Source organism: Kalmanozyma brasiliensis (assembly GCF_000497045.1).
Source record: "Kalmanozyma brasiliensis GHG001 unplaced genomic scaffold PSEUBRA_SCAF2, whole genome shotgun sequence".
Classification (NCBI taxonomy): Eukaryota; Fungi; Basidiomycota; class Ustilaginomycetes; order Ustilaginales; genus Kalmanozyma; species Kalmanozyma brasiliensis.
In genome coordinates, this window is record NW_015961959.1 from 1,196,927 (window position 1) to 1,220,033 (window position 23,107).

Sequence of the window (23,107 nt, forward strand, 5' to 3'; positions counted from 1 at the left end):
AGCGCTCGAGCGTTCTTCTGAGTGCGTGACTTCATTCATGAAAGAGCTTTCCTTTGTTTCGGTCGGAAATTTATCCAGGATGCACAATTCTTACGGGATGGTTCATCCGAAATTCGTCACCGCCAAGCGTCACGCACCTGTGAAGGGCCCTCGGCAGCGGTAAGAGACAGCTTCCGACCCTGGAAAAGGTGACTGATGATTGCAGTGGGAAAATTTTGGCCGGTCTGACCGGCTCTTCCGGACGCTGGTGGCTTCATCATTGGTTCTCGGCGTGGGAAGCTGGTCATGAGGGACAAGCTGAGCTGACTGTTGCTGCCCCTCAGGTATTGCTTCGCCAAGGAACACTGCCCCTCGAAGCGTCATCAGCTCCAGCTTTCGGACCTGGCCCGCTCACTTTGACGCTGGAAGCCGAGCAAGACCCTGAACTCGCTCGGCTCACACACTCAGGCACAGGTGATGCTATTGGCTGCTAGCAAGATCACACGCTAGGTTGAGCATGTTCGGCGAAATCTTCGAGAGTGTCCTCTCCAAGGCAGAAGCTCAGCCGCCAATGAGCTTCCTCTTCGCTCGTCTCCGCCCATGTGATGGCAACGCAGGGCTTTGCGGCCCTTCTCCTTGACTCTTGACCCCCAAGACGATTGAAGCATCGCAACAGCTAGCTCGGCAGCCCAGCAGGCAGCCCTTTCCCTTTCGAGCGTTGGTATCTAAGCCTGTCGAGACAGCTCTTCGGCTCTTCTCGCGAGACCCTCCTAGAGTCCCTGTTCTGCGGAGTGCTGCCTCTCCCCAGACTCCCAACACTGGGAGACTCCTCCTTCCTATATCAAGGGGCATTAACCCCCACTTCGTACCTCCAAGCACCTGACATCCATTCTGTCAGCGGGACTCCTACCTCTTCCCTCGACAGCCGCCAACACCTTTCGTTGGCCGAGACATCGGTCTTCGTCAGCATGCGCTCTCGCCGCTCCAGTCTGGTCGGTGATCGTTCTCGGCGGTCCAGTATGACCGCCGACACTCCACTCCCAACAGCCGCCGACATCGCTGTCCCCATCGAGCTCAGTCTTCCCCACTGCAGCAGTGCAGCCAGCAGCGCCAACAACAGCCAGGTTGACCTCACCGGTCATCACATCTACCTTCCCGACCATGCTGCCGGCTCCTCATCTCAAGGCCGCTTGTACCAGCTCAGCCAAGTAGCACCTCACGAGCCGGTCACAGGTGGAGTGATCAAGGACACCAAGACGGGCAAGCACTACGCCAAGCGACCCGTCACCAAGCCCGCCTACTCCCTTGGTCACACCACCGGCGCGCCCGTCGTCGCTGCGCAGCTCAACCGTAGCACAGGCCGCATCGGTCTCGGCCACGCCTTCCCGACCGAAGAGCAGACACGTCAGTACAAGGCGGAGAAGGCGGCTCGCAAGTCGAACAACGGCTCAGGCACGAGGTCTCCTTCCATTGTCGGCAGTGCTGGAGCACATCGGGCAAGCATGGACGTCAACACAATGGAGGGGCGAACGCAGCTCTTCTCTCAGTTGCGCGAGCTGATTCACGAAGAGTTTGCGAAAGCCAATCGCGGTCAGACCGAGGAGTTGAGGAAGCATGTCCAGCAGGCAAATTTGGAGCAGAGACAGCATTTTGAGGACCACATTGAAGATGTCAAAGAGATCATTGCTACCGAACCGCCTCAGACGACACAATCACAAGAGGAGATCCGGTCAGAACAGGATGTTTCCGAGAAGGCGAAGGAGACGGGTACTGCCGCCACAGACATCACGACCCTCGACAGCGACCAAAAGCCCGAGTACGGCCGCAAGGGCAGCGAAGGCACGCTGTTCGTCGACCAGCACGGCGAGGTCGTCAAGGACCCTGAACCAGTCGAGCGTGGCTACTCCCCCGACGAAGAGTCCGATGATGCAGACTTTGCTTTTCCCAACCGCTGGGCCGCGATCCGCTACAAGTTCCGCGAGCCGTTCGCCGAATTTCTCGGCTGCTTCATGCTCATGGTCTTCGGCAACGGCATCAACTGTCAAGTGACCCTCTCGGCGCTCTACGACCCCACCGCACCCAAAGGCGATTACCTCTCGATCTCGTTCGGCTGGGGTGTAGGTGTCGCCATGGGTGTCTGGGTCGCTGGTGGCATCTCGGGTGGCATGATCAACCCGGCGGTAACCATTGCGCTGGCGATCTTCCGCAAGTTTCCGTGGAAGAAGGTGCCCGTCTACATCGTCGCTCAGATCCTTGGCTGTCTGGTCGGCTCGCTCTGCGTCTACGGCCTCTACGTCAATCCCATCCGCATCGTCGACCCGGGTCAGACGGAGACCACTGCAGCACTGTTCACCACCTATCCAGCCGAATTCCTCCGTCAGCCGTCGACACGCATGAGCTCGTTCTACAACGAATTCTTTGCGTCCGCCATCCTGCTGATCGTCATCTTGGCGATTGGCGATTCGAGCAACACGCCGCCGCCGGACGGGCTGGCGCCCCTGGTGCTGCTCTGGCTCGTCTGGGGTCTCGGCGCGTGTCTCGGCTGGCAGACCGCCTACGCGGTCAACCCAGCGAGAGATCTGGGCCCGAGATTGATGCTGTATATCGTTGGCTACTCGCCCGATCTGCTCTGGACCTTCAATGCGTGGTACTGGCTCTGGACGCCTATTATCGCCGTCTGCTCCGGTGCTATCATGGGATGTCTCATTTACGATGGCCTCATCTACACCGGTGGGGACTCGCCGCTCAACAAGAAATCCAAGAAGGGCGCAGCGGCGCTCGGTCCGGGGTCCAAGGACAAGATGCCTGCTGCCATCAGTCCCGCTTGAAAGCTACCACCACATGTATTCCTAGCTCTTGCATTGCTTCTTCTCGCATCCAGTCAGACGTCACCATCCTCAATGCCAGTCCATGCATCCTGAACAGCAGCCGACCTCTGCGCCTTCGAATCGAACAGCCCCGAGAGGTACGTATGAACCAGACTCGAATCCTCCAAGCTCTTGCCCAGTCTCGCCTTCTGGTACGTGTACGGGCAGTCGAAGCTGACGCACTCGACGGCGCCGGGTCGCTCCATGCCCGCGCAGGTCGAGCAGATGCGATCGATTGCGCTTGCCTGCGACTCGAGCTTGTGCAGTTTCGCCGAGACGGCGTGTATGCTCTCGCCGGGCGACTGGCGGCAGTCGAGGCAGACGAGCGCCTCCGTTCGGGTGGAGCAAAGGAGACACGTCTCGGTTGCGTAGTGCGAGTTGAGCGTCGTCACCGCCGTGCTGCTTCTGGAGGGTTTTGGCGACGATGATGGCGCATCTGCATCGACAGCGTCCGACTGTTGGGCTAGGACAGCGGACAGCAGCGCGGCAGTGGGCCGCTTGTTCCAGTACGCATTGTTGGGTTTAGGCATCTCGTGAAACCACGACTCCACGTCGGCGCCGAGCAGGTTGAACACGCGCGCCAGCGGCGGGATGATCGTCCGGGTGATGTAGTACAGCGCATTGATCTGCAGCTGTGGGTTCTTGAGGAAGGCTTCCGGGGACACGGCTTGCTGGTTCAGCTTGGCCCGTGGTTCACCCTGCGAGATGATGTAGGGCACGCGCTCGCCGTACTGCGGCTCCGACCGTGGGTCCGCCAGCATGCGCCGCGATGACACGGCTGCTCCTGGAGGCGGCGCTACTTTGTCGCTGTACGACCCGAGCCGGACTTCTTTGGCAAAGATGAAGTCCTGTGGGCTAACGCGACCCTCGAGGATCTTGCGCCACTGACGCTGGAGGTAGCTCTTGACAATGCTCAGATCCCGAGAGCGGAAGAGGATGCGGATGCACGCTTCGAGCATCCGCTGAATGGCGGGGTGGAAGTCACGGCGTACCGTCTCGATTCCCTTCGCGTCGAAACCGGGCTCGCGTTCGTCGAGCGTCTCGTACTTGAAGCCGACATAGCGCTTCTTGGCTAACAGGACAGAGGGCAGATAGACCTTTTCAAACTTGAGCTTGACAGGTCGCGGGTTGAGACTAGTCACCTTGTCAGCGATCGTATTGCCCAGCTTGAAGGCTTCGTCTTTGGTTCTGCCGGGAAGGTATACGAAGAGAGAGTCGGTGTCGCCATAGACCACCTGGGCGCCCCACTCTTCCGTGCCGTTGATGAGATCCATCGCTTTCTCCAGTGTCTCCCTCCCCGTCTGCACGATCGCATCTGCAATCTCGACGCACGGCATGCGCCCCGAAAAGCTTGCCGAAGTGTAGCCGTACGTGACATTCGCAAGCAGCTTGAGCGAGAGCTGCCTTGCGTTCTGAATGCGTTGGAACGCCTTGTCCGCCTTGGTGCCCTTCATCGATGCCTTGACCATGACACGCGTGTCGAGGATCTCTGAGAGCATCTTTGCGAGAAGCGACTTGCGCACACTCGGCTTGACAAAGAGCAAGCCGTTGCTGGAGATGTTGACGTCCTTTTCCAGCAGACTGAGCAGGCCTTTAGGTGGCGCATAATCAGTGACACCAAACTTACTCGTACCCTTGAAGCCCGCCACGCGACCCAGGCAAGTCGAGTAGCACAGATTGTACGCAATCATGATCGACGGGTAGAGCGATTGGAAGTCCAACACGATCAGCGGACCCTTGTAAAACGCTGACTGCGGTTCCATGATGAGCGGTAGACACTCCGCTGCGTTCTGCTTGCCCACCTGCGCCCGGCTCGGCGAGATGAGCACAAAGTTCTCCGGCTTCGCAATCCGAAGCATGATGCTCTCAACCTTGAATTGACTTCCGCGCGAAATGACCGAAAAGAAGTCGATGCCGTAGATCCTCGCGAATTCGGCGGTACGCAGCACGAACTCGGACTCGGCAATGATCTCGAGCTCCAGCTCGACCATATCCACATAATACAGGATCGCCTTGCGGATGAGCTCGGCCCGTCCCGACTTGAACCACTGCGTGAGCGTCTGGTGCGAAAATTTGGGTATACGACGGTGAAGCAGATGATAGCAGACGTTTTCGAGTGTGTAGAGGTTGAGGGTCAGCTCGCCCTTCATGAGCCTCCAGAGGTTGAGTGTGTGACGGCCCGTGATGCGCAAGGCGGACGATTGGGTATATGCGTAGTTGTCCGACTTGCCACCTGCTCGGCCGGTGTTGTGGACGATTGAGCGTCCAATCTGAGGCACGAGGTCGAAGTCGTACTCTTTGCTCGCTCGCTCGATGATGTAGCCCCAAGACGAGGAATGGATTTCCCAACCGACAATGATCTCGGGGTCAAAGGCGCGCACGAGGTCGATAAGCGTGTTGAAGAGCTCCAGCTCGTCCTCAACCACTTCGACTGCCAGATGCGAGAGTCCGAGACGGTCCACGCTCATGTCCTCTCCAGCGACGATGATGAGGCCTGTGCGAAGATCTGGTCGACTGCCAGTGTCCTGCAGATTCTCATCTTCGTTCTGAAACGAGTAGATGATCGACTGAATTGCATCGAATGCTGGGTCTGGGAACAGCACGCCACGCGTCGTTGTGAGCACTTCGACCGCGAGCGTAGTCATGTGCTGTTTGTCGCGCATCACCAGTGTTGTTGCCTTGTGCTGCGAGATTTTGAAGCCAAAGTCGTTGGACTGCGTCAGTCGCTCGATCTGCGAGAGTAGCCGGGCACGTCGTCGCCTGGAGCGTTGCTTTTCGACGATCTTTTCCTTCTGCCGCCAGGCCCGAGCCTCGAGCATGGTGGGCGGTGGAGGACCGTACTGCCAGTAGAGCCGTCGCACCGTTTTGGCTGACTGCGACGGAGCAACTTCCTCTACAGCCTTGTGCCAGTGCTCGAAAGAGCGCAAATAGGGCAGAGTGCGAGACTGAAACTGAAACATGCGTCCGGCATATTCTCTCGGTCGAACAGGCACATCGTTCGGATCGCTGAAGAAAGGCTCCGGATGGACTTGCCGTACGATGGAGAAGAGCGAAAAGGTCTCTACCACGGTGCGCAGTGACGGAGCTTGTTCGTGGAACGTGAGCAGTCGTTTCCGAGGTGCGCCATCGGACGGGACCAGCAAGGCGCTCGGCGCGCTTTTGGTCTTCTTCTCAACAGCGTCAGACCTTGAACGCCTCGAACGCTCCGAAGGCGAAGGCGAGGCCTCGGCGAATCGCACCCTAGTGGAACGCGCAGACTCCATGGCGTGTCCATAGCGACTGCCGTTGGTCCCATTGGTGCTGGTTGTACCGATTGTGCTCGTCGTGCCATTGGTGCTGATCGTCGAGCGATCGTGCTTGACTTGCTTGAACTTGCGCACGCTGTCCTCGTGGAACTCTTTGGACGGCCTGGACGAAGGACTCGCGGAGGGCGTGATGGCATCCTCCGGGAGCAATTCTGCATGTCGGCGCTTCTTCGGTGTGGACGAGGGGCTTTTGCTGAAGGTACTGCCAGTCGACATGTTTGAGTTGGACTGAGCGCTTTCGGTCCTTTGCCACTTGCGAGGCGTTCCCGGAGCGTCCACCTGTGTGTCGTTTGGATCCGGCACGTCCGCATCAGGGACGTCGTCTTCCTGATCTGAAGGCGGATCCGTGTTGGCTGCGACATCCTCCTTCTCAGCTTCTTGCAGTCGATGATTGAACTCTTGGCTTCTGAAGAATTTCGAGTCAAAGTCGTCCGTCGCCTCCTCCTTTGGCTGCGATAATGGAGTAGGGTCGGTGTGATCCGAGTCGACACGCTGCGACTGCGAGATGGCATGATGCAAATCGTACAGCTTGGAGGAAGCAGAAGGACCCGTGCGCTGGGAGTAGGGATCAGCGGCATGGATCTGATCTTGATACGGGTGAAACACCTCGACAGCATCGAATGTCGTCATGATGTACTGGTCCAGACCGGGTCGCTCAGTGAAGTGATTGGGATTGCGATCGCGTGGCAGGGTCTTATTCTTCTCGTCAATGAGCCTCTTTTCGAGCAGGAGTCGCATGCGATCCTCGGACATCCACGCTGGTGATTCTCCCGTTGCATAGGCTCGTGGATCGCGTGTCGGATCCTCGGTGGGTATAGATGCCGGGAGCCCAGCTGCGCTGCGTCGATTCTTTTCATCGTCCCACAGTCCAGACAGACTGGGGACGAGGATATTCTGGCTTGGCGAGGCGTTTGGCACCTCGTCAAAGCGGTTGTGAATGTCTCTTTGCTTGAGTCTGCGGCGATTGATGATCCAAGGAGCGCTTGCATCCGCTTCGATCTCGCAATGAGTTCCGCGGTGGACCTCTTCCGACTGAACGTGGGCGTAGGGTATTGAGTTGCGATTCCAGATCCTGCTTCGGAAGTCGAGCGGCGAAGGTTCATCGCTTGCTATTGAGCTGCCATCGGGGATGGGCAGTCGAAATCGGACATCGTCCAGGTCGAGATACTCGCAGCCGAAGATGTTGTAGTCGAGCATGAACTGCAGCTGATAGCGGATGTGGATCTCGAAAGGCTGAAAGACGGTCTTCATGACGCCTCCCGATTCGAGAATGGCCGCAAGACGATAGTTGTGGGCCGGGTCTACGAACGAGATCTTGAGAAAGTAGGCGTAGCCGACATGATATCCGTAAAAGTTGATACCCTTGCAGAGGTGGATCGCGGCGATGAACTGGTTGGATTCCGGGTCGTCCTGATTGCGGCGGAGGGAGACGGCCATGGCAGCATTGAGTTCCCGACCGAGTCTGTGAATGTATCTGAGCACGTCATCCGGGTCGAGAGAGCCCTTGTACTGGATGTAGCAGTAGGGATAGACATTGTGAACGTGGACGCAAACGCGTTGGCCTGCCGGCGTAGCACCAAAGATGCGAAGGATGGGCACTTTGCGAAGGGTGAGACCCTCAGCATTGAAGGCGCATTGCGTGCGATCGAGCGGACCGGGTATCGTCAGGACGTGATCGATGTTAATGAGACGCACACGGAAGAAGGGATCCGACGAAGCTGAGTCGATCTTTTCCGTCCGCTGCTGCTTGGCATCGCTGTGATCCGCGCCGTTCGGATCAGCCATGGTGAAAGGGAGTGTAGCAAGCCCAAGAGCTGCCCCTTCATCGTTCCCGTTGAGTGGCCGCTGTGAAGCTGACTTGCGGACCTGCTTTCATGGCGATGTGAATCGCGATGTGGATGGAGGAGTCATGGTGAGGGAGCTGACTCGAAGATGTTGGAGGCTGAGTTGGTTCTCGTCAGGGTCCAACCCTCGACGGGGCTTGACGCTAGGTGGAGGCTCAGCGCACGGCTTAACACATTCAGAGAAAAGGACGCGGTACGCGATTGTGCTTTACGCCAAATCAGGGTCCAATCGGCTCCACTCGACCTTCGTTGCCGCGAAGAAGGTGACAACCACCGTGACACTTCATTGACTCAGCCATCATTGCAGCTTCATCTCGGGCCGCAGACGTAACTGGATCCCACTGCAAGAGCTCTTTGCTTCTCACCATGAGCCTCCACACAAAGCCGACATGACGAGTGCTCAAGACGGCGTCGCTGCGCCAACTGATGGCGCCACTTCGATGATCCGCGCTATCCCGACCCGGGATGTTCACCGCATCACCAGCGGACAAGTCGTGCTCGACCTGCAGACTGCGGTCAAGGAGCTCATCGAGAACGCACTCGATGCCTCTGCCACCAACATTGCCATCCACTTTCGAGACTACGGCGCCGACTCGTTCGAGGTGGTCGACAATGGCACCGGCATCGATCCTTCCAACTACACCTCTGTCGCCCTCAAACACTACACCAGCAAGCTCAGCTCCTTCTCTGATCTTGCTCTGGTGCGAACATTTGGATTTCGAGGCGAAGCGCTGTCGTCCTTGTGCGCTCTGGCCAAAGTGACGATCCACACAGCGACTTCAGAGCAAGCACCCATGGGCACCATCCTGCACTTTGCTCGATCGGGCAAGGTGGAAAGCGATACAGGCAGGGCGGCAAGACAGAGGGGCACCACCATCACCATTGAAGGGCTCTTCAAGACGCTGCCGGTGCGAAGGAAAGAGTTCGAGAAGAACCTCAAGCGCGAGTACACCAAAGCACAGAACTTGCTCCAGGCGTACGCGCTCGTCACCAAAGGAGTGCGATGGACGACGACAAATACCCCAGCAGGCGGTCGCAAGACTCCGCAGTTCAGCGTCAACTCGTCGAGCGCCGACAACTATCTCACTGCCAACGTCTCGGCTCTCTTTGGTGCCAAGGTCGCTCCTACGCTGATGCCGCTCAACCTCGAGCTCACTTTTTCCGTCGCACGGTCTCGCGGCAGGCTCCTTCAAAGTGCAGCAGGAAGTGAAGACGGTGACGGCGACGGATCCACTGCACAGCGCGAGGAGACGTCCACCGTGAAGGTCGTCGGTCTGATCAGCAAGCCAGTCTACGGGTCCGGTCGCACATCGTCCGATCGACAATTCTTCTACATCAATGGTCGGCCGTGGGAAGCCGGTCGGGTCAGTCGAGCCTTCAACGAGGTGTACAAGTCGTTCAACTCGAATCACTTTCCTTTTGTCATTGCCGACTTCAGGCTGCCGACAGACTCCTACGATGTCAATGTCAGCCCAGACAAGCGAACCATCTTCTTGCACGAAGAGAGCCGGCTCATCGAGAAGGTCAAGGAGGCCCTCGAGGAGCTCTTTGCGCCCAGCAGAGCCACATTTCTCGTCAATGGAGCCAGCCATTCGCTCCGGAATGGGAGCGGCGTGACAAGCTTGAGTGCACAGTCCAAACTCAGCACGTTTCTCGGGAAGGCCGAGGAGCACCATGCAGCTGAAAACGAGAACGAGGACCTCGACTCTGCTGCGAACCACGGAGACGACCTCGAACAGGATAAAGACGAGCTCCGGGCGATCATGCAGCAGGACGAGGAAGCAGAAGAGGACGTCGAGCCTGTCGAACGAGCAAACGGCGATCAGGATGACCATGAGGTGCCACGAACACACCGCACCACCTCTGACAATCACCATCTCGAGTATCGCGAAGATTCGAACAGCCTTCCACCGATTCCACGCCGAGAGCGCGAGGAAGCTATGGACGAGGATGACAGCGAACCGGACGTGCCCGCGCCCCTCGCTCCCGAAGCAGATGCTCCAGATGCGAAGTCGTCAAAGCGCGATCACGGCGACATGTCTGATACTTCTCCCAGCAAAAAGCAGCGTCTCACAACAGCGTCGCCGTTGCATCAGAGAGACCGGCAGGACGCTGCCGACTCAAATCGATCGCGTGACCAAGCCAGGACTGTCTTGGCCTCGCTACGGACATTTGCGCTACCTGGTACGGAGGTCGAAGGCGATTTACCCGTCTCGACTCGGATGGCGGCTAGCAATGACCACGACGAGTCCGGGTCAATGTCGGTGAATCCCGAAGCAATGGATTCTTCGTCAGAGGACGAGCTGGCATCTGATCCGCCAGCGGTCGAGGCAGATGAGCTCGCCGAGGAGGAAGCTGATGAGCCTCTGTCCAACAAGCTGGCCGCGATGCACGAGGTCGCTGCGGATAGCGAGGGGCTCGTCGAGGAGGACGCAGTCCCATTCGACATGAGCCATCTCCAGGAAAGATTGCAAACGCGGAAGCTGGCCCTCTCCCTATCGGACGCAGAGCCCCGGTACCTTCCTCTGTCCGGAGACGAGGAGCTGCTTCAAGGTGCCGGCGTCGGCAATGCGGACGAGGCCCAAGTCGAGCGAGCCCTCTCTCGCGTGATCCACAAGCAGGACTTTTCCACCATGAATGTCATCGGCCAGTTCAACCTGGGCTTCATCATCGCCCGGCGTCGAACCCAACCCGACGCCTCCACCGACGAGATGGACGATCTCTTCATCGTCGACCAACACGCCTCGGATGAAAAGTTCAACTTCGAGACGCTTCAGCTTACGACACAGATTCGTTCGCAGAAGCTCATTGTGCCACGACCCCTCGAGCTGTCTGCGTCTGACGAGCTGGTTGCGATCGAGCACCAGGCGACGCTGCTCTCGAACGGCTTCGAGGTGGCCGTATCCGAAAGCGGACTTCCTGGGACCCGAGTCAAGCTGGTAGCTCAACCTATCAGCAAAGGTACCGTCTTTGGCGTCAAGGATCTCGAGGAGCTGTTGTATCTGCTCAGAGACACCACAGCAGGCTCGGAAGCAGCTCGAGGCATCCGATGTAGCCGGGCAAGGGCCATGTTTGCCAGCCGAGCCTGCCGGAAGTCGATCATGATCGGCACTGCCTTGAACAAGAGCAGGATGAGCGCCGTCCTCACCAACATGGGTACGATCGAACAGCCATGGAATTGCCCACACGGACGTCCGACGATGCGTCACCTGGCATGCCTCAAGACGCTCGATGCCGCAGGACAAGGAGGCAAAAGGGAGGAGGATACGGAACCCACTTGGAATGAGGTTGCTCAACGTCTTCGATAGCATCATGCCCAATCTCACATCACATGCCAAAAATGTCGTTATCTCAGGTGAGAACCCGAAAGAAAGGGTCCAGATTTGCGGGTCGCAGCAGCGCGTATCCGACCTTGCAGCCGCGGTGTGGCTTTTGGCTCGTGAAATCGCAAAAAGAAGCTCCAGATGGCAGTAGTTGGCATCTCAACCCTGCAGTTGTTGCGAAGGCTCTCGTCAGGAGCAACAGCGTCTGATTCCATTGCGTTCCGCCTTTGGCCGAGTGTCATTCAGGCCAACGTCAGACGAGCTCGGCAGACTCAACCCAATCTGCCGTCATTCGCGTGTCGTGAACGTCTTTTCTTTCCGTCCACAACATATATCCCGACTCACCCTGTCGCAACCGCCAAGATGACGACGATGAGCCATGCTGCCGTGCTCAGCATGCCACCGATAACGTCGGACGACTACGTGCTCGACCCGCGCAAATCGATGCCCGACTACCGTCGCGAAATCTACGACCTGCTGCAATTTCTCGACGAGGAGCAAGACAAGATCGAGAAGCAACTCGCTCGTTTCTCAGCACCTGCGTCATCACAGAGACACCCCACACGACGCCGGGCCAGGCGCGAACAAGACGACGGATTCTCCGCCTCAGAGGATGAAGCAGACGACGACTTTGTGGTTGTTGAGGACGTCAATGCTGCGAGTCGCAAAAAGCAACTCCTGTCCCAATTGCAGCAGCTCTGGAGGACAAGAGACGCCCTGCGCAAACGAGCGAAGCAGCTCAACATCCGCATCGACAGCTTGGTCCACGGCAAAGGGTCGGGTCTCATGAGCCTCGAGGACTTCTCGCACGATGATACCGATTTCAATGGCCACGATGATCACGACGAGCTCTGAGCCTCTCAGATCTCTCGGTCCCGGCTGTAAAGCCTTCGATCATGGCGGCACCATCGACGGTCGCTCCCTCCTTATCTCTCGTCGTGTTTTCATATAGATTTTCGTACCTCGTTTTTCGCATCGCATTATTTTTCGTTGGCTTTTTCCCTATAATTGATATCGTACATCTCTTAGGTTGCTGAGCACGATCGATATGGACTGGCTTGCACAGCGTACCTCGGACGTGCAAGCTGTTGACCGCAGCCAAGAGGCGATAGTGCGTTAGCTCGGAGCGCATATCCATGGATCTCGACAATATGGCCATGTGGTCGTGCATGTGATGCTTGGCATGCTCACAATGTGGTCTGACTTTTCGTTTTTGGAGGAGCAAAAATGGTCCGATTTCCGGTTGCTCAACCGGCGCGCGTGTTTCGTTCCTTCGGAATGAGCAAGAAGAAAGGACGAGAGCAACACTTCGACCCACATCCTCTCTTCCAACAACCACATCCTGGTGCTCATCACAGTCTTTACGCGGTCTCCCTCGTCGTTCACCTCTCACCCTTCTTCTTTCCGCTCACCGACCCTGCTCTGTCTTCGCCATGGCCACCCATCGACCTCGCAGCAACAAGCCTGCAGCTGGCAGCGTCGCACCCAAACGCGGCTGGGTGGTGCTCTCTGCTCTCCTCGTCGGCTTCATCGCCCTCATCGCAGCGCTCGACTCGATACGCTCGAGCTTCTACATCTTTGACAACAAGCAGATCTACCAAATCGCCTCGACCGCCGTCGCCAAGCATCCCGGCAATGCTACCGCCATCTTTGACGACATCCTCAACGACCTCCGGGCCGACCCCAAGACCGCACCGTACATCAACAAGAACCACTTCAGCGTCGAGTCCGAGTGGATGTTCAACAATGCCGGTGGTGCGATGGGGAGCATGTTCATCATTCACGCTTCGGTGACCGAGTATCTGATCTTCTTTGGCACGCCTGTGGGCACCGAGGGTCACACGGGACGACACACGGTAAGCTCACCTTGGCCACTCAAGCGATCTCTGAAGGTTGTGACTGAATACTGATCATGAAATTGGATGCATTCTGTATGCAAACACAGGCCGACGACTACTTCAACATCCTCACTGGCAACCAGTACGCCTTCCCGGCTGGAGCGCTCAAAGCAGAGCACTATCCCGCCGGATCGGTCCACCACCTCCGCCGCGGCACGGTCAAGCAGTACATGATGCCCGAGGACGGTTGCTGGGCGCTGGAGCTGGCGCAGGGTTGGATCCCACCCATGCTGCCTTTCGGTCTGGCAGACGTGCTCAGCTCGACGCTGGACCTGCCCACCTTTGGCATCACGGTCTGGATCACCGCGCGAGAGATGGTTGGTAACTTGCTCATTGGCAAGTTCTGAGCGTCCCTCGTCACCATATAGAGGGCATGCAGGCCACGACAAGAGACAGGTAGATGATCAATCCAGCGCCTGGCGCATATCCGTCGCAATGGCATTAGAGCGGAATGGCGGACAAGGACTTGCCATCCCACGGCTGACCCCTGGTCTCGAGTGTACGCTTGCCGTGCTTCTCGGTCCAGGCAATGACGCCGCCAGTGAGAATGAGGACCTGCTGCGCGATGCTCTGCTGTGCTTGCTCTTCCGATGCACCTGACTGAACGTGCATTTTGACGAGTGCATCGGCTACCCAACCGGCTGCCCGCGTGCCTCTGCCCTTGCTCGAATTGCAGTGGAACACTAGCTTCGGCACCGTCGAGAGCATCGGTGCGAGGATTGGAAGTGTTGCTGGCAGTGTGTGAGCTGGCAGATTGATTGCGCCGGGAAGGATGTACTGGACGAGCAAAGAGCTTAATTTGTCAGTAGGGGGCGAGCATGCTGTCTACGGTAGGCCTGCCACTCACGTCGCAGTCGGAGCGTCGTACGTCGACAACGACAAAGTCCTTTCCGGGCGTCTTGTCGGTGTACCAAGCAGTGAGCTCATCGACGCTAATGGCGCCTGGCTTGGTGCTGGGCTCGCCATACACCTTCCACCAATCGCTCGTGTTAATCGGATGCTCGTCTGTCGCCATGTTTGGTGTATGCGCTGTGTCGAGATGGTTGTGGCCCGCAAAGGGGCACGAACTGATCTGCATCGAGGAAGATGGTGGTCAAACCTCGAACGACTTTCAAATTCCCGATCTGGCCGAGAGCGCCACCCGATTCGCGAATCAAGACGTCAAGAAGATCTCGGATGTAGCGGTCTCGGCTTGGAACGCGTGGGCCGGTTGAAGCTCGGGCCAGCGGTGTTGGTTGCGGGGTAAACGCTTGCGCCGGTTCATCCTTCGACATTGTCTCTCTCGACATCAATACTTCACGTCACCATCATCGACTTGGGCAGACACAAAACAGGATGCTGTCGCTAAGGCCAATCGCATCCAGAGCGGGCCCCATCGTCACGCCGCTGCGATGTTCAGGCCCAGCTTTCTCCAGCCGTGCCCTTCGCAGCTACTCAACCTCTCCTGACCAGCTCGCGACCCTGACACCGCTTTCGGACATCGCTTCATCCGAGCTCTCCTCGACCTCGCCCTACGACGAGCACATCTCCGTGCTCACCCTCAATCGTGCTCCTGCCAAGAACGCCATCTCCCGTGCGCTCCTCTCTGAAATGGACGAGCACATTTCGTCCCTCTTCACCTCACGCACGGTTCGCACGCTGCTGCTCCACTCTTCGGTACCTGGCGCCTTCTGTGCGGGCGCGGACCTCAAGGAGCGCAAGGGGATGTCAAAACTGGAAGTGGATGCCTTCCTGCTCGGCCTTCGAAAGGTGTTCACGAATGTCTCGCGGCTGCCGATGCCGACGATCGCGTGTTTGGACGGACTGGCCATGGGGGGTGGGCTGGAGCTGGCGCTCACATGCGACCTGCGCATCGCCGGACCAGCAGCAACCAAGCTCGGACTCACAGAGACCAAGCTGGGGATCATCCCTGGAGCGGGCGGTACCAGCAGGATGACCAGGCTTGTCGGACCCGCAAGAGCGAAGGAGTTGATCTTCAGCGCCAAACTGGTCGACGCCGTCGAGGCGAGCAGGATCGGATTCGTCGATATCGTCGCCCAGGAAGGCGCGGGTACCGCTGCCTTTGAGAAGGGCGTACAGCTCGCAAGATCGTTTGCGAAGAATGGTAAGTTCAATGTTGCTCCCCCTCCTCCATCATCATCGTCGCTGTCTCGGCCGGACTGGATGCTGTTCCCTTGTCGGGCGGAATTCGGAACCAGGCCTCGCTCGCTGTTCCGCTATTCCGCTCGTCGCAGTCGAATGGAGGAAGTCGACCAGGTCGTACGAGCTTGCTCGCATGCATGTTTTGGACCCCAGCTGGTCATGCGTGGGCGTCAGAAGTGCATACAGCACGCGGATGGCAGCCGGCACCCCTCACACCAGGCTTTTGTTTGGAGGAGCAAAACTCCGCTTCGGCGTTGGAGGTGTCGATTCCGCAAGCGGCGATGGAAAAAAGGGAAGGGTCGAATTTTGAAGCAACTCTAACATTCTTGTCTTTTTGTCTTTCGTGCAGGCCCACTCGCGATCCGAGCGGCAAAGCTGGCCATCGACAAGGGCGAGCAAATGGATCCTGAAACCGCATTAGACTTTGAGAGACAGTGCTACGAGACGATCCTCGGTACACAGGACCGGCTAGAGGGGCTCAAGGCGTTTGCAGAGAAGCGCGAGCCGGTGTACCGCGGCGAGTAGACGCTGTTGAAAATGCAAAGCTTATCGTGTTACACGATTGTGCGAGGCTGAATCGGGCACAGGTCAGCCGCTTGCCCGCAGCAAGTTGGTGAGATGGCGTGGCTGCAAGCTGTGTTCCAGACTTGACACTTTTTCAGATTGCGCTTAGCCTAGGCGCACCGCGCAGCAGAACCGAGAAAACAAACCGTCGGTGTTTGGCCAACGAGACTAGCTACTTAGACTGAAAAAGGAGCGATGGTGGTGAAACCCTCGTGTCTCACCATGGATGGCGCCCCGCTCGTTGATCAAATTGTCGCGATCGCCCTCTACACTGAGACGTCAGGTCGAGATAGGTCGAGAGGTCTGTGCAGACCAGAGCCATGCTACTCAAGCGCCGTCTGTCTCGCGTACATCTGTACCAGAAGGGATCCTCTTTGTTGTCTGCACCAGACCGAGCTAGCCGCGCGCAAAGTTCGATCTCGCTATCTTGACAGGTTGTATTGAATTGGCATTCAGCCCCGCTTCATAGCATGAAGCTGTACTCGGCCGACGACAGAGAGCACGAAGAGAGCCTTGCGACGACCCTGCATGCACGCAGAGCGCTTAGCGTTGGAGTGGAGATCCTAGCCAGCTCGAAATGCAGTTGACTGATGCCCGACGTCGATCCATCTCCAAATCCAAATTTGGCGTTCCGAAAGCGGCAAGCGGCGTGCAACAGTCAGCCCAGCGGGTCGCCGTGTCAAATTTAAAGATTGCCTTCCCATCGCCCCACACGACGCCCTGTCAAGACTGCTTTGGCCGTCAGTAGCTTTGAACATAAGTGCCTGCAGTCAAACAAGATCGAGGTGGTGATATCGGGCTCGGACCTGCCGCAACAGAGACAGGAGCTCTTGACTCAAGCAGTGTCGACAAGCGGATGGCCTATGCGTCCAAGGCAGCAGCCATGTTTCACGGCCTGCAACCCACGTCGGAAATTCCATTTGTTTAAAATTTGAAGCAAGTAAAATTCCAACTCCGGAAGCAGCTAAAAAGGCGTCGCCCGGCTCTCGATTCCCGCCAAGGGTCTGCGGATCTCATCCGAAGCTGCAGTCATCAGCTTTGATTTTAGGCTTGTGCTTCTCTGCTGCCTCACTTTTTTTTTGGTTTTGTCTCCATGGCCTCCACCTCACTTTTTTGGCCTTTCACAACCGGCTGTCGGCACCATTCCGTAGCACCCCGTGAGAAATGTGATAGCTTGAAAGGGTGATTGCGATGCTCCGAGAAGAGGCAAAGGCGGGAAGATCGAGCGCCTTTCGAGGCTGGCTCGGGTCTCGTGCTGCTGCAAATCTCGACTCGAGGCAGGCAGAGTCGCAAGGTTGCTCTGTGCGCTACTGAAGCGAGATGCGTGTGCGTGGCTTGAGGACGCCTCTTGCGCTTTTGACGTGAGCTCGTCTTCCCATATCCGTCGAAACGAGGCCAAACTGCCCTTGACCAGCCACCTTCATTCACCACTTGTCTCGAATCACGGCTTTTCACTCGCCTTCTCTCTTCCTTCTAGAAACAGCATCCTCAGCCGCCTCCTTTTCCCCCCTCAGCATCCTCACCATCCCTTCCCTCCGTCGCCGCGAGGTCCAGACCAGTCAGTCCATTCCGCGGCCCTCCGTTCGGCCCTCGAGCTGGTGTGCATATCGAGCGGCCGTGTCTCGCCTACGTCCAACAACGCAAGCCTCCCTCGAGCTCGCCCTTCTCCGCCCCTCATTGTGTCCTAGATACGGTTCTAGTCGGCAGTCGCATCTCCGCTTCCGTTCGCCCAGCCCATCTCGCTGCGCCTCGGCTCTGGTTCATGCGAAGGCGCCCAAAGTGGTTGATGCCTCCTGGCTCGAGCTGCTTCTTCTTGGCATTTGAGCTTCCCACGCTATCCTGAACTGCACTAGTGTGCCTTGCTCTGTTTGTGTACCTTCTGTTCGGCTCGTGTCTCAGTCGCCGATATCATCGGCTGCTATCGTGCTCACTCAGCTCTCAGCAGCTCCGATTGCCGTGCTTGTTCCCTTCGCCCCTCCTCCGCTCGGCCTGGTCTAGAGACAGCCTACTATATATTCATCATCATGTTGGAAGCCTTTCGCAACTCCCTACATCATCTCTCCGACTACCTCCACGCTTTTGCTGCCCATCCCTCCTCTATCTTCTCGACTCGATCAGGATCCAGTCCCGAAGCATCGCCGATCTCTCCTCTTCTACTCTACGGAGGAATCCTCGCAGCCTCTCTCGCTGCCCTCAGCATCGTACGCGCCGCACGGACCGACTACAGACGCAAATTCTACGTGGAACAGGACACAATGATCATCAAGTCGCCCCACCAGTTCAACGCTCCCACCAACTACACCCTTCCCGAGTTCCTTTTCAAGCCCATTGACATCGCATCATGCAAGGAACGAGTCAGCGCACCCCTCCTCTACCCGGCGGATCCCGAGGTCACGGGGCGTCCTGATGCCAAGCCCATGTCGCTGGTCGACACGCGCGAATATGCCATCAACCTCGCCTCTGCCCTCATTTCGGGCTCTACCGAGTCCGGCCGCAAATACAGCAGGGGCGATGTCGTCGCTATCAACGCCTCCAACCAGCACGATTACCTCGCTTGCGCTCTCGGTATTATGATGACCGGTGCCAGTGTCGCCCTCTTCAACCCCTCCTACAAACCTGTCGAGATCGCTCACCAGATCCGTATGGTCAAGGCGACAGCCATCATCACCACCGAGGCTTCGTTCAAGGGCACACAGGAGGCGGCACAAGAGGCGGCTAAGAAAGGCGAAGACGGTCTTGAGCACCTCACCGAAGTGCCCGAGATCCTCGTCTTTGAGGAGAGCCACGCCTCTTCCATCGCCAAGATCCTCAAGGTGGGCAAGGACGAGCTGCCGGAAACACGCACATTGCTGGACAATGTCAAGCTCGACCCCAAGACCACCACTGCCGTCTTCTGCTTCTCCTCGGGCACCACGGGTGGGCCCAAGGCGGTGCAGCTCTCGCACTATGCCATGGTGGCCAACGTCATCCAGGCGTCGTACGCCATGTTGGACCGCACCAACGACCCTTTGATCGACGAAGACAACTGGTACGCTCACGGCCGCGATGTGCTCGATGGCTACTTCATCACGCGCCTCACCGAGACCTGGAACACCGCCGCCGACTCGATCAACACGGTCACCGAGCAGATCTCGGGCATGCAGCTCGCCCCGCGTCTGAGCCGCGGCGAGTTCCACATTGACCTCCTGCCCCTCTTCCACTGCTACGGCATGCTGATGGGTTTCATGGGCTTGCACACGTGCACGCCACGCCTGGTCCTCCCTCGCTTCGCGCTCGATGTCTTCCTCTCCACGGTACAGCGTTACCGTGTCACATTCAGCTTTGTCGTTCCTCCGATCCTGCTGGCACTCGCCAAGCACCCCATGGTGGATCAATACGATCTGCGCTCGCTCCGTCTGCTCAGTTCCGGTGCCGCTGCGCTGCCGAACGAGCTCCGCGTCGCCGTCGAGAAGCGACTCGGCATCAAGACCACCGACGGCTACGGCATGTCGGAGATGTCTCCCCTGGTGTGCAGCCAGAACAGCCGCGATCTGGACCACTACCCGGGCACCGTGGGTCAGCTGGTCCCCGGCACCGAAGCCAAGGTGATCGGTCACGACGGCCAAGAGGTTGGCTTTGGCGAGGAGGGCGAACTGTGCGTTCGCGGCCCGCAGATGATGCAGGGCTACCTCAACAACGACGAGGCCAACAAGAGCACCTTTATCCCCTCGATCGATGCGCCCGATCGCTTCCTGCGCACCGGCGATATTGTCAAGATCAACAGCGAAGGGTACGTGACGATCACGGACAGGTTGAAGGACGTGATCAAGTACAACGGCTTCCAGGTCCCGCCGTCGGAGTTGGAAGCGTTGATGTTCAAGGAGGAGCGGGTCGGCGACTGTGCGGTCCTCGGCGTGCCCGATTCGGAAGGCACTGAGTTGCCATGGGCCTTTGTGGTGCTCAACCCCAAGACCAAGTCCGAACTCGGCGATGACGAGGACAAGAAGAAGCAGGTCGAGAAGGAGCTCCTGTCGTTCGTCAACGAACGCGTCAATGCCGGGTACAAGAAGCTTCGTGGACTGACGTGGTTGGATGCTCTGCCCAAGAGTGCGTCTGGTAAGATCCTCAAGAAGGACATCCGCGCTATGGTCGAGCAGGAAAAGCTCGGCGCGAGGTCCTAAGCTCTTTCTCCTCAAATGTACTTGTACCCGGTTTCGTGCGTGCGTTAATGGATCTATATTGCGTTCTACAAGTGTCCTTTGACATGAAGATGAAGTTGCTGCGTCTAGGAGGATTGAACGCTTCCATATCCCTGCTTGCACTGCTTGCCGAGGGGCGCACTTCCGCTCTGCATGTAGCAGATCTTTGCGCTAACACACTCGTCGCTGGTGCAGTTGGGGCTTCTGGGGCTGTTCCTGCCTTGAAACACCGTAAACTGCTGGACGAGTTCCTTCCTTACGGCCATTTCCTCCGTCAACTTTGCCCAGAAGGTCGCGTTCAACGGTGCGTCCTGTGGCCAAACACCGCCGTCCACCGGATGTGTCGAGTTGGCGTTGGAGCTCGTAAAGTTGCCATACGCTTGTCGGGCCGAGTAGAGGTACTCGTACACCGGACCGTGCGAGCTTTCCGGGAGATCAGGGAACGTGGGTACCTGGGTATAAAACTGATGATAGTCCATGACCTCATACGTGGTGGCGTTGACGTGCATGATCCGCAGGGCCGGGTTGACGTTGTTGCCTGGAGTAACGCTGGGGGCCATGAAGCTCACCGCTTTCGCCTGGTCCGCCGCTCGCGAGGTGCCGTTGTTGGCATAGAAGATGTTGAACTGATCCTCGTGCGTGTGACCGAAGAAGATGTGCGCGATGACATGTGGTGCGAACCGGTCGACGATCTGGTAGAACAGATTTGTCGGGTTATCGAGTGGATTGCTCCCATCCCACCCCGTAAGCACGTGGCCAACGATCCACACCCGCTCCCCGCGCTGCTCTGCATGGAACAGCTCATCCGTTAGGAACCGCAAGCTCCCCGAATAGTCAGGGTTGGACGTGTGGATCATGTTGAAGATGTTGTTTTTGTACCAAAAGTCGGTGTTGATCGCAACAATCCTCAACCCTTTGCGAGGAGTGACGGAGTAGCCGGCGTAGTGCGAGCGAACCTGTTCCGCTTCGTCGTGGTCGAACCAGCCTTCGGCCTCCCAGAGACGGGCGAGGTTGTCCCAATCCCACGAGAGCTGGTCGGATCGCCCATCGGGAAGCGCTCCCTGAGAGGCAAAGTCCGAAGGGGCGGAATCGTGGTTGCCAATCGCATTGAAGACCGGACCTTTACCGAGCATGGCGCGGATGGAATCGTACAGACTCTGATGGGTGTACTTGACCAGATCTTGGGAGATGTACTGCGCGAGATCGTGAACCACCATGTCACCCGTGTGGATGGTCATGTCGACTTCATGGCCGCCGTTGAGAGGCGTCACCGCCCCGAGGGTGGACAGCGCCAAGCTCCACGGCGCATCGCACTGGAAGTTGCCCCAGTAGGTCGCGCTCTCGCTGATGTTGGCGCCCGACAAGGCACGCGACAGGGTGCCTTGGGTGAAGTTGCCGCTGCTGAGCGTGGAGTTGTACGCGTCGGCACGACAGCATCGGCCGTTGGTGCAGGCCGCTTCGCCGCCGACAAAGAATCGTGGATCCACGTGAATGTCCGACATGTGAAGCACGCGCAAGTTCCCACCGTTCGCAGTAGGCTCCCCGACATTGAGGTTGTACGAAGACGGCGGTGTGCGCTTGCCGTGGAACCAATCGTCCAGGTAGGCTTCATCGAGAAGACGTGGCTTCGGCAGGGAGCAGTTGCTGAAGGAGCTGCCGACGACAACGTTGCACATGTACTGCGCATCCGTGCTACCAGACGAGAAGTTGGCGTAGCTGAGCACCTGCGCGTAGACCGAGCCGAGCACTTGCGGGGCGTATTGCTTGGCGCAGGTGGACGCCGACTTGAACTTGTACTTGGTGCACAGCTCGATCAGCAAGGCGGGAACATCCTGCGGGGACTGCTGGGCGAGCTTCTGCGCGGTCTTGAGGGCGTCGGTACACTTGGTGCAGTTGGAGCTGGATGAAGCGAAGATGTCGGTGATCTCTTGACGGACTTGCGAGACGATATCCGGGGAAGCGGTGCCGGTAGCGACTGGGTACACGGCCTCAGAGGATGAGGGACCGAGGGGAAGGATCGTAGGGTTGGCCAGGATGTCTGGGAAGACCGAGTTGCGCCCGACGTCGGTGACCACAGGTCGGGGCTCGGCCGTCATCGATGCGGGTGTGTTGTAGTAGGATGCAAACATCGAGGTCGGGAATGCGCTTGATGCAGTGTAAGCCGAGGTCTCCTTGTTGAAGGCCTCGGCCGCAGAGGAAGCATCATTGCGACGGGCGACAAAAGCAGGCGAGGAGGCAGCCAGCTGAGCGAGGCCCAGCAGGACCGCGAGCGATGCAATCGACTTCATGATCAGCCAGAATGCTCGTGATTGAGATGACGGAGTGATGGAAGATGCTGCGGATGCAGAAAGAGGAGGCGGTCGGGACGTCTTGTAGCCCAAAAGGGGCAGCTTTTCTATGTCGAACGACATCCCATCTTCGATCATCTTCCCAAAGAAACAGAGGACGAGGCTGCCGCACGAAGCGCCGGAAGGGCGGCTTGTGTCGAGGGCCGATAGGACAAGGTAGAGGAGCAAAGGGATAGGGCTCGCTTGTGGGTCTTCGTAGCGAGAATCCTGCAACTTTTTTCCAAAGCGTGACCCACGCTTAGGCCAGGCTGTTGTCCTACGCAGCTCTGTTCTACTTTGTCGTCATCTCTTCGCCATTTTGTAGCACATCAATCTCGAACGTTCCTAAGCACATGCAAACAGGTCCGCATGGTGCCCAGTGATTGGTACGAAGACCGGTTTGTCGGTTGGGGATCGACGCTAAGCGAGCACGGCGGAAAGCAAACTCCTTGTGGGAGGACGAGCACGTTCAAGGGTCCATCTGGTGAATTGTGCTCAACCGCACGTTCTTTCGCTCCCATCCGTGCCGCAGAGTGCCGTTCTTGCATCGTCATCTGCAGCCGTCAACGTGCTGCATACCTCAGCGATGTCATCGATACCAGCGGGCCAAACGAGCTCCGAAGCGACAGCTCGCCGGCCAGTTGATATCAGTTCGTGACACGCTTCTCGGCCAGGGGATC

At 58.0% G+C, this 23,107-nt stretch overlaps 9 protein-coding genes across 9 annotated transcripts; 6 read left to right on the forward strand and 3 right to left on the reverse strand.

Annotated features, from left to right (window-relative positions):
* Window positions 1-947: 947 nt before the first annotated feature.
* Window positions 948-2,807, forward strand: PSEUBRA_002999 (Major intrinsic protein; the record flags this gene model as incomplete). Its single annotated transcript, XM_016437375.1, has 1 exon — window positions 948-2,807. One exon carries the CDS (start codon window positions 948-950, stop codon window positions 2,805-2,807), a length of 1,860 nt encoding a protein of 619 aa, XP_016292867.1.
* A 53-nt stretch (window positions 2,808-2,860) lies between these two features.
* Window positions 2,861-7,936, reverse strand: PSEUBRA_003000 (DNA-directed DNA polymerase, family B, multifunctional domain protein; the record flags this gene model as incomplete). The annotated part of the gene is made up of 1 exon (XM_016437389.1): window positions 2,861-7,936. One exon carries the CDS (start codon window positions 7,934-7,936, stop codon window positions 2,861-2,863), a length of 5,076 nt encoding a protein of 1,691 aa, XP_016292868.1.
* A 448-nt stretch (window positions 7,937-8,384) lies between these two features.
* PSEUBRA_003001 (DNA mismatch repair protein, C-terminal) lies at window positions 8,385-11,303 on the forward strand (the record flags this gene model as incomplete). The annotated part of the gene is made up of 1 exon (XM_016437380.1): window positions 8,385-11,303. The coding sequence occupies one exon, from the start codon at window positions 8,385-8,387 to the stop codon at window positions 11,301-11,303; it is 2,919 nt and encodes a 972-aa protein (XP_016292869.1).
* Window positions 11,304-11,681: 378 nt separating this feature from the next.
* Window positions 11,682-12,173, forward strand: PSEUBRA_003002 (uncharacterized protein; the record flags this gene model as incomplete). The annotated part of the gene is made up of 1 exon (XM_016437387.1): window positions 11,682-12,173. One exon carries the CDS (start codon window positions 11,682-11,684, stop codon window positions 12,171-12,173), a length of 492 nt encoding a protein of 163 aa, XP_016292870.1.
* Window positions 12,174-12,751: 578 nt separating this feature from the next.
* Window positions 12,752-13,563, forward strand: PSEUBRA_003003 (ERG2/sigma1 receptor-like protein; the record flags this gene model as incomplete). The annotated part of the gene is made up of 2 exons (XM_016437381.1): window positions 12,752-13,174; window positions 13,264-13,563. The coding sequence occupies 2 exons, from the start codon at window positions 12,752-12,754 to the stop codon at window positions 13,561-13,563; spliced, it is 723 nt and encodes a 240-aa protein (XP_016292871.1).
* Window positions 13,564-13,657: 94 nt separating this feature from the next.
* Window positions 13,658-14,231, reverse strand: PSEUBRA_003004 (Rhodanese-like domain protein; the record flags this gene model as incomplete). The annotated part of the gene is made up of 2 exons (XM_016437399.1): window positions 13,658-13,993; window positions 14,064-14,231. The coding sequence occupies 2 exons, from the start codon at window positions 14,229-14,231 to the stop codon at window positions 13,658-13,660; spliced, it is 504 nt and encodes a 167-aa protein (XP_016292872.1).
* A 320-nt stretch (window positions 14,232-14,551) lies between these two features.
* PSEUBRA_003005 (Crotonase superfamily) lies at window positions 14,552-15,883 on the forward strand (the record flags this gene model as incomplete). Its single annotated transcript, XM_016437384.1, has 2 exons — window positions 14,552-15,320; window positions 15,708-15,883. The coding sequence occupies 2 exons, from the start codon at window positions 14,552-14,554 to the stop codon at window positions 15,881-15,883; spliced, it is 945 nt and encodes a 314-aa protein (XP_016292873.1).
* A 2,063-nt stretch (window positions 15,884-17,946) lies between these two features.
* On the forward strand, window positions 17,947-20,082 carry PSEUBRA_003006 (AMP-dependent synthetase/ligase; the record flags this gene model as incomplete). The annotated part of the gene is made up of 1 exon (XM_016437378.2): window positions 17,947-20,082. The coding sequence occupies one exon, from the start codon at window positions 17,947-17,949 to the stop codon at window positions 20,080-20,082; it is 2,136 nt and encodes a 711-aa protein (XP_016292874.2).
* A 104-nt stretch (window positions 20,083-20,186) lies between these two features.
* Window positions 20,187-22,388, reverse strand: PSEUBRA_003007 (Phosphoesterase domain protein; the record flags this gene model as incomplete). Its single annotated transcript, XM_016437393.1, has 1 exon — window positions 20,187-22,388. One exon carries the CDS (start codon window positions 22,386-22,388, stop codon window positions 20,187-20,189), a length of 2,202 nt encoding a protein of 733 aa, XP_016292875.1.
* Window positions 22,389-23,107: the final 719 nt, after the last annotated feature.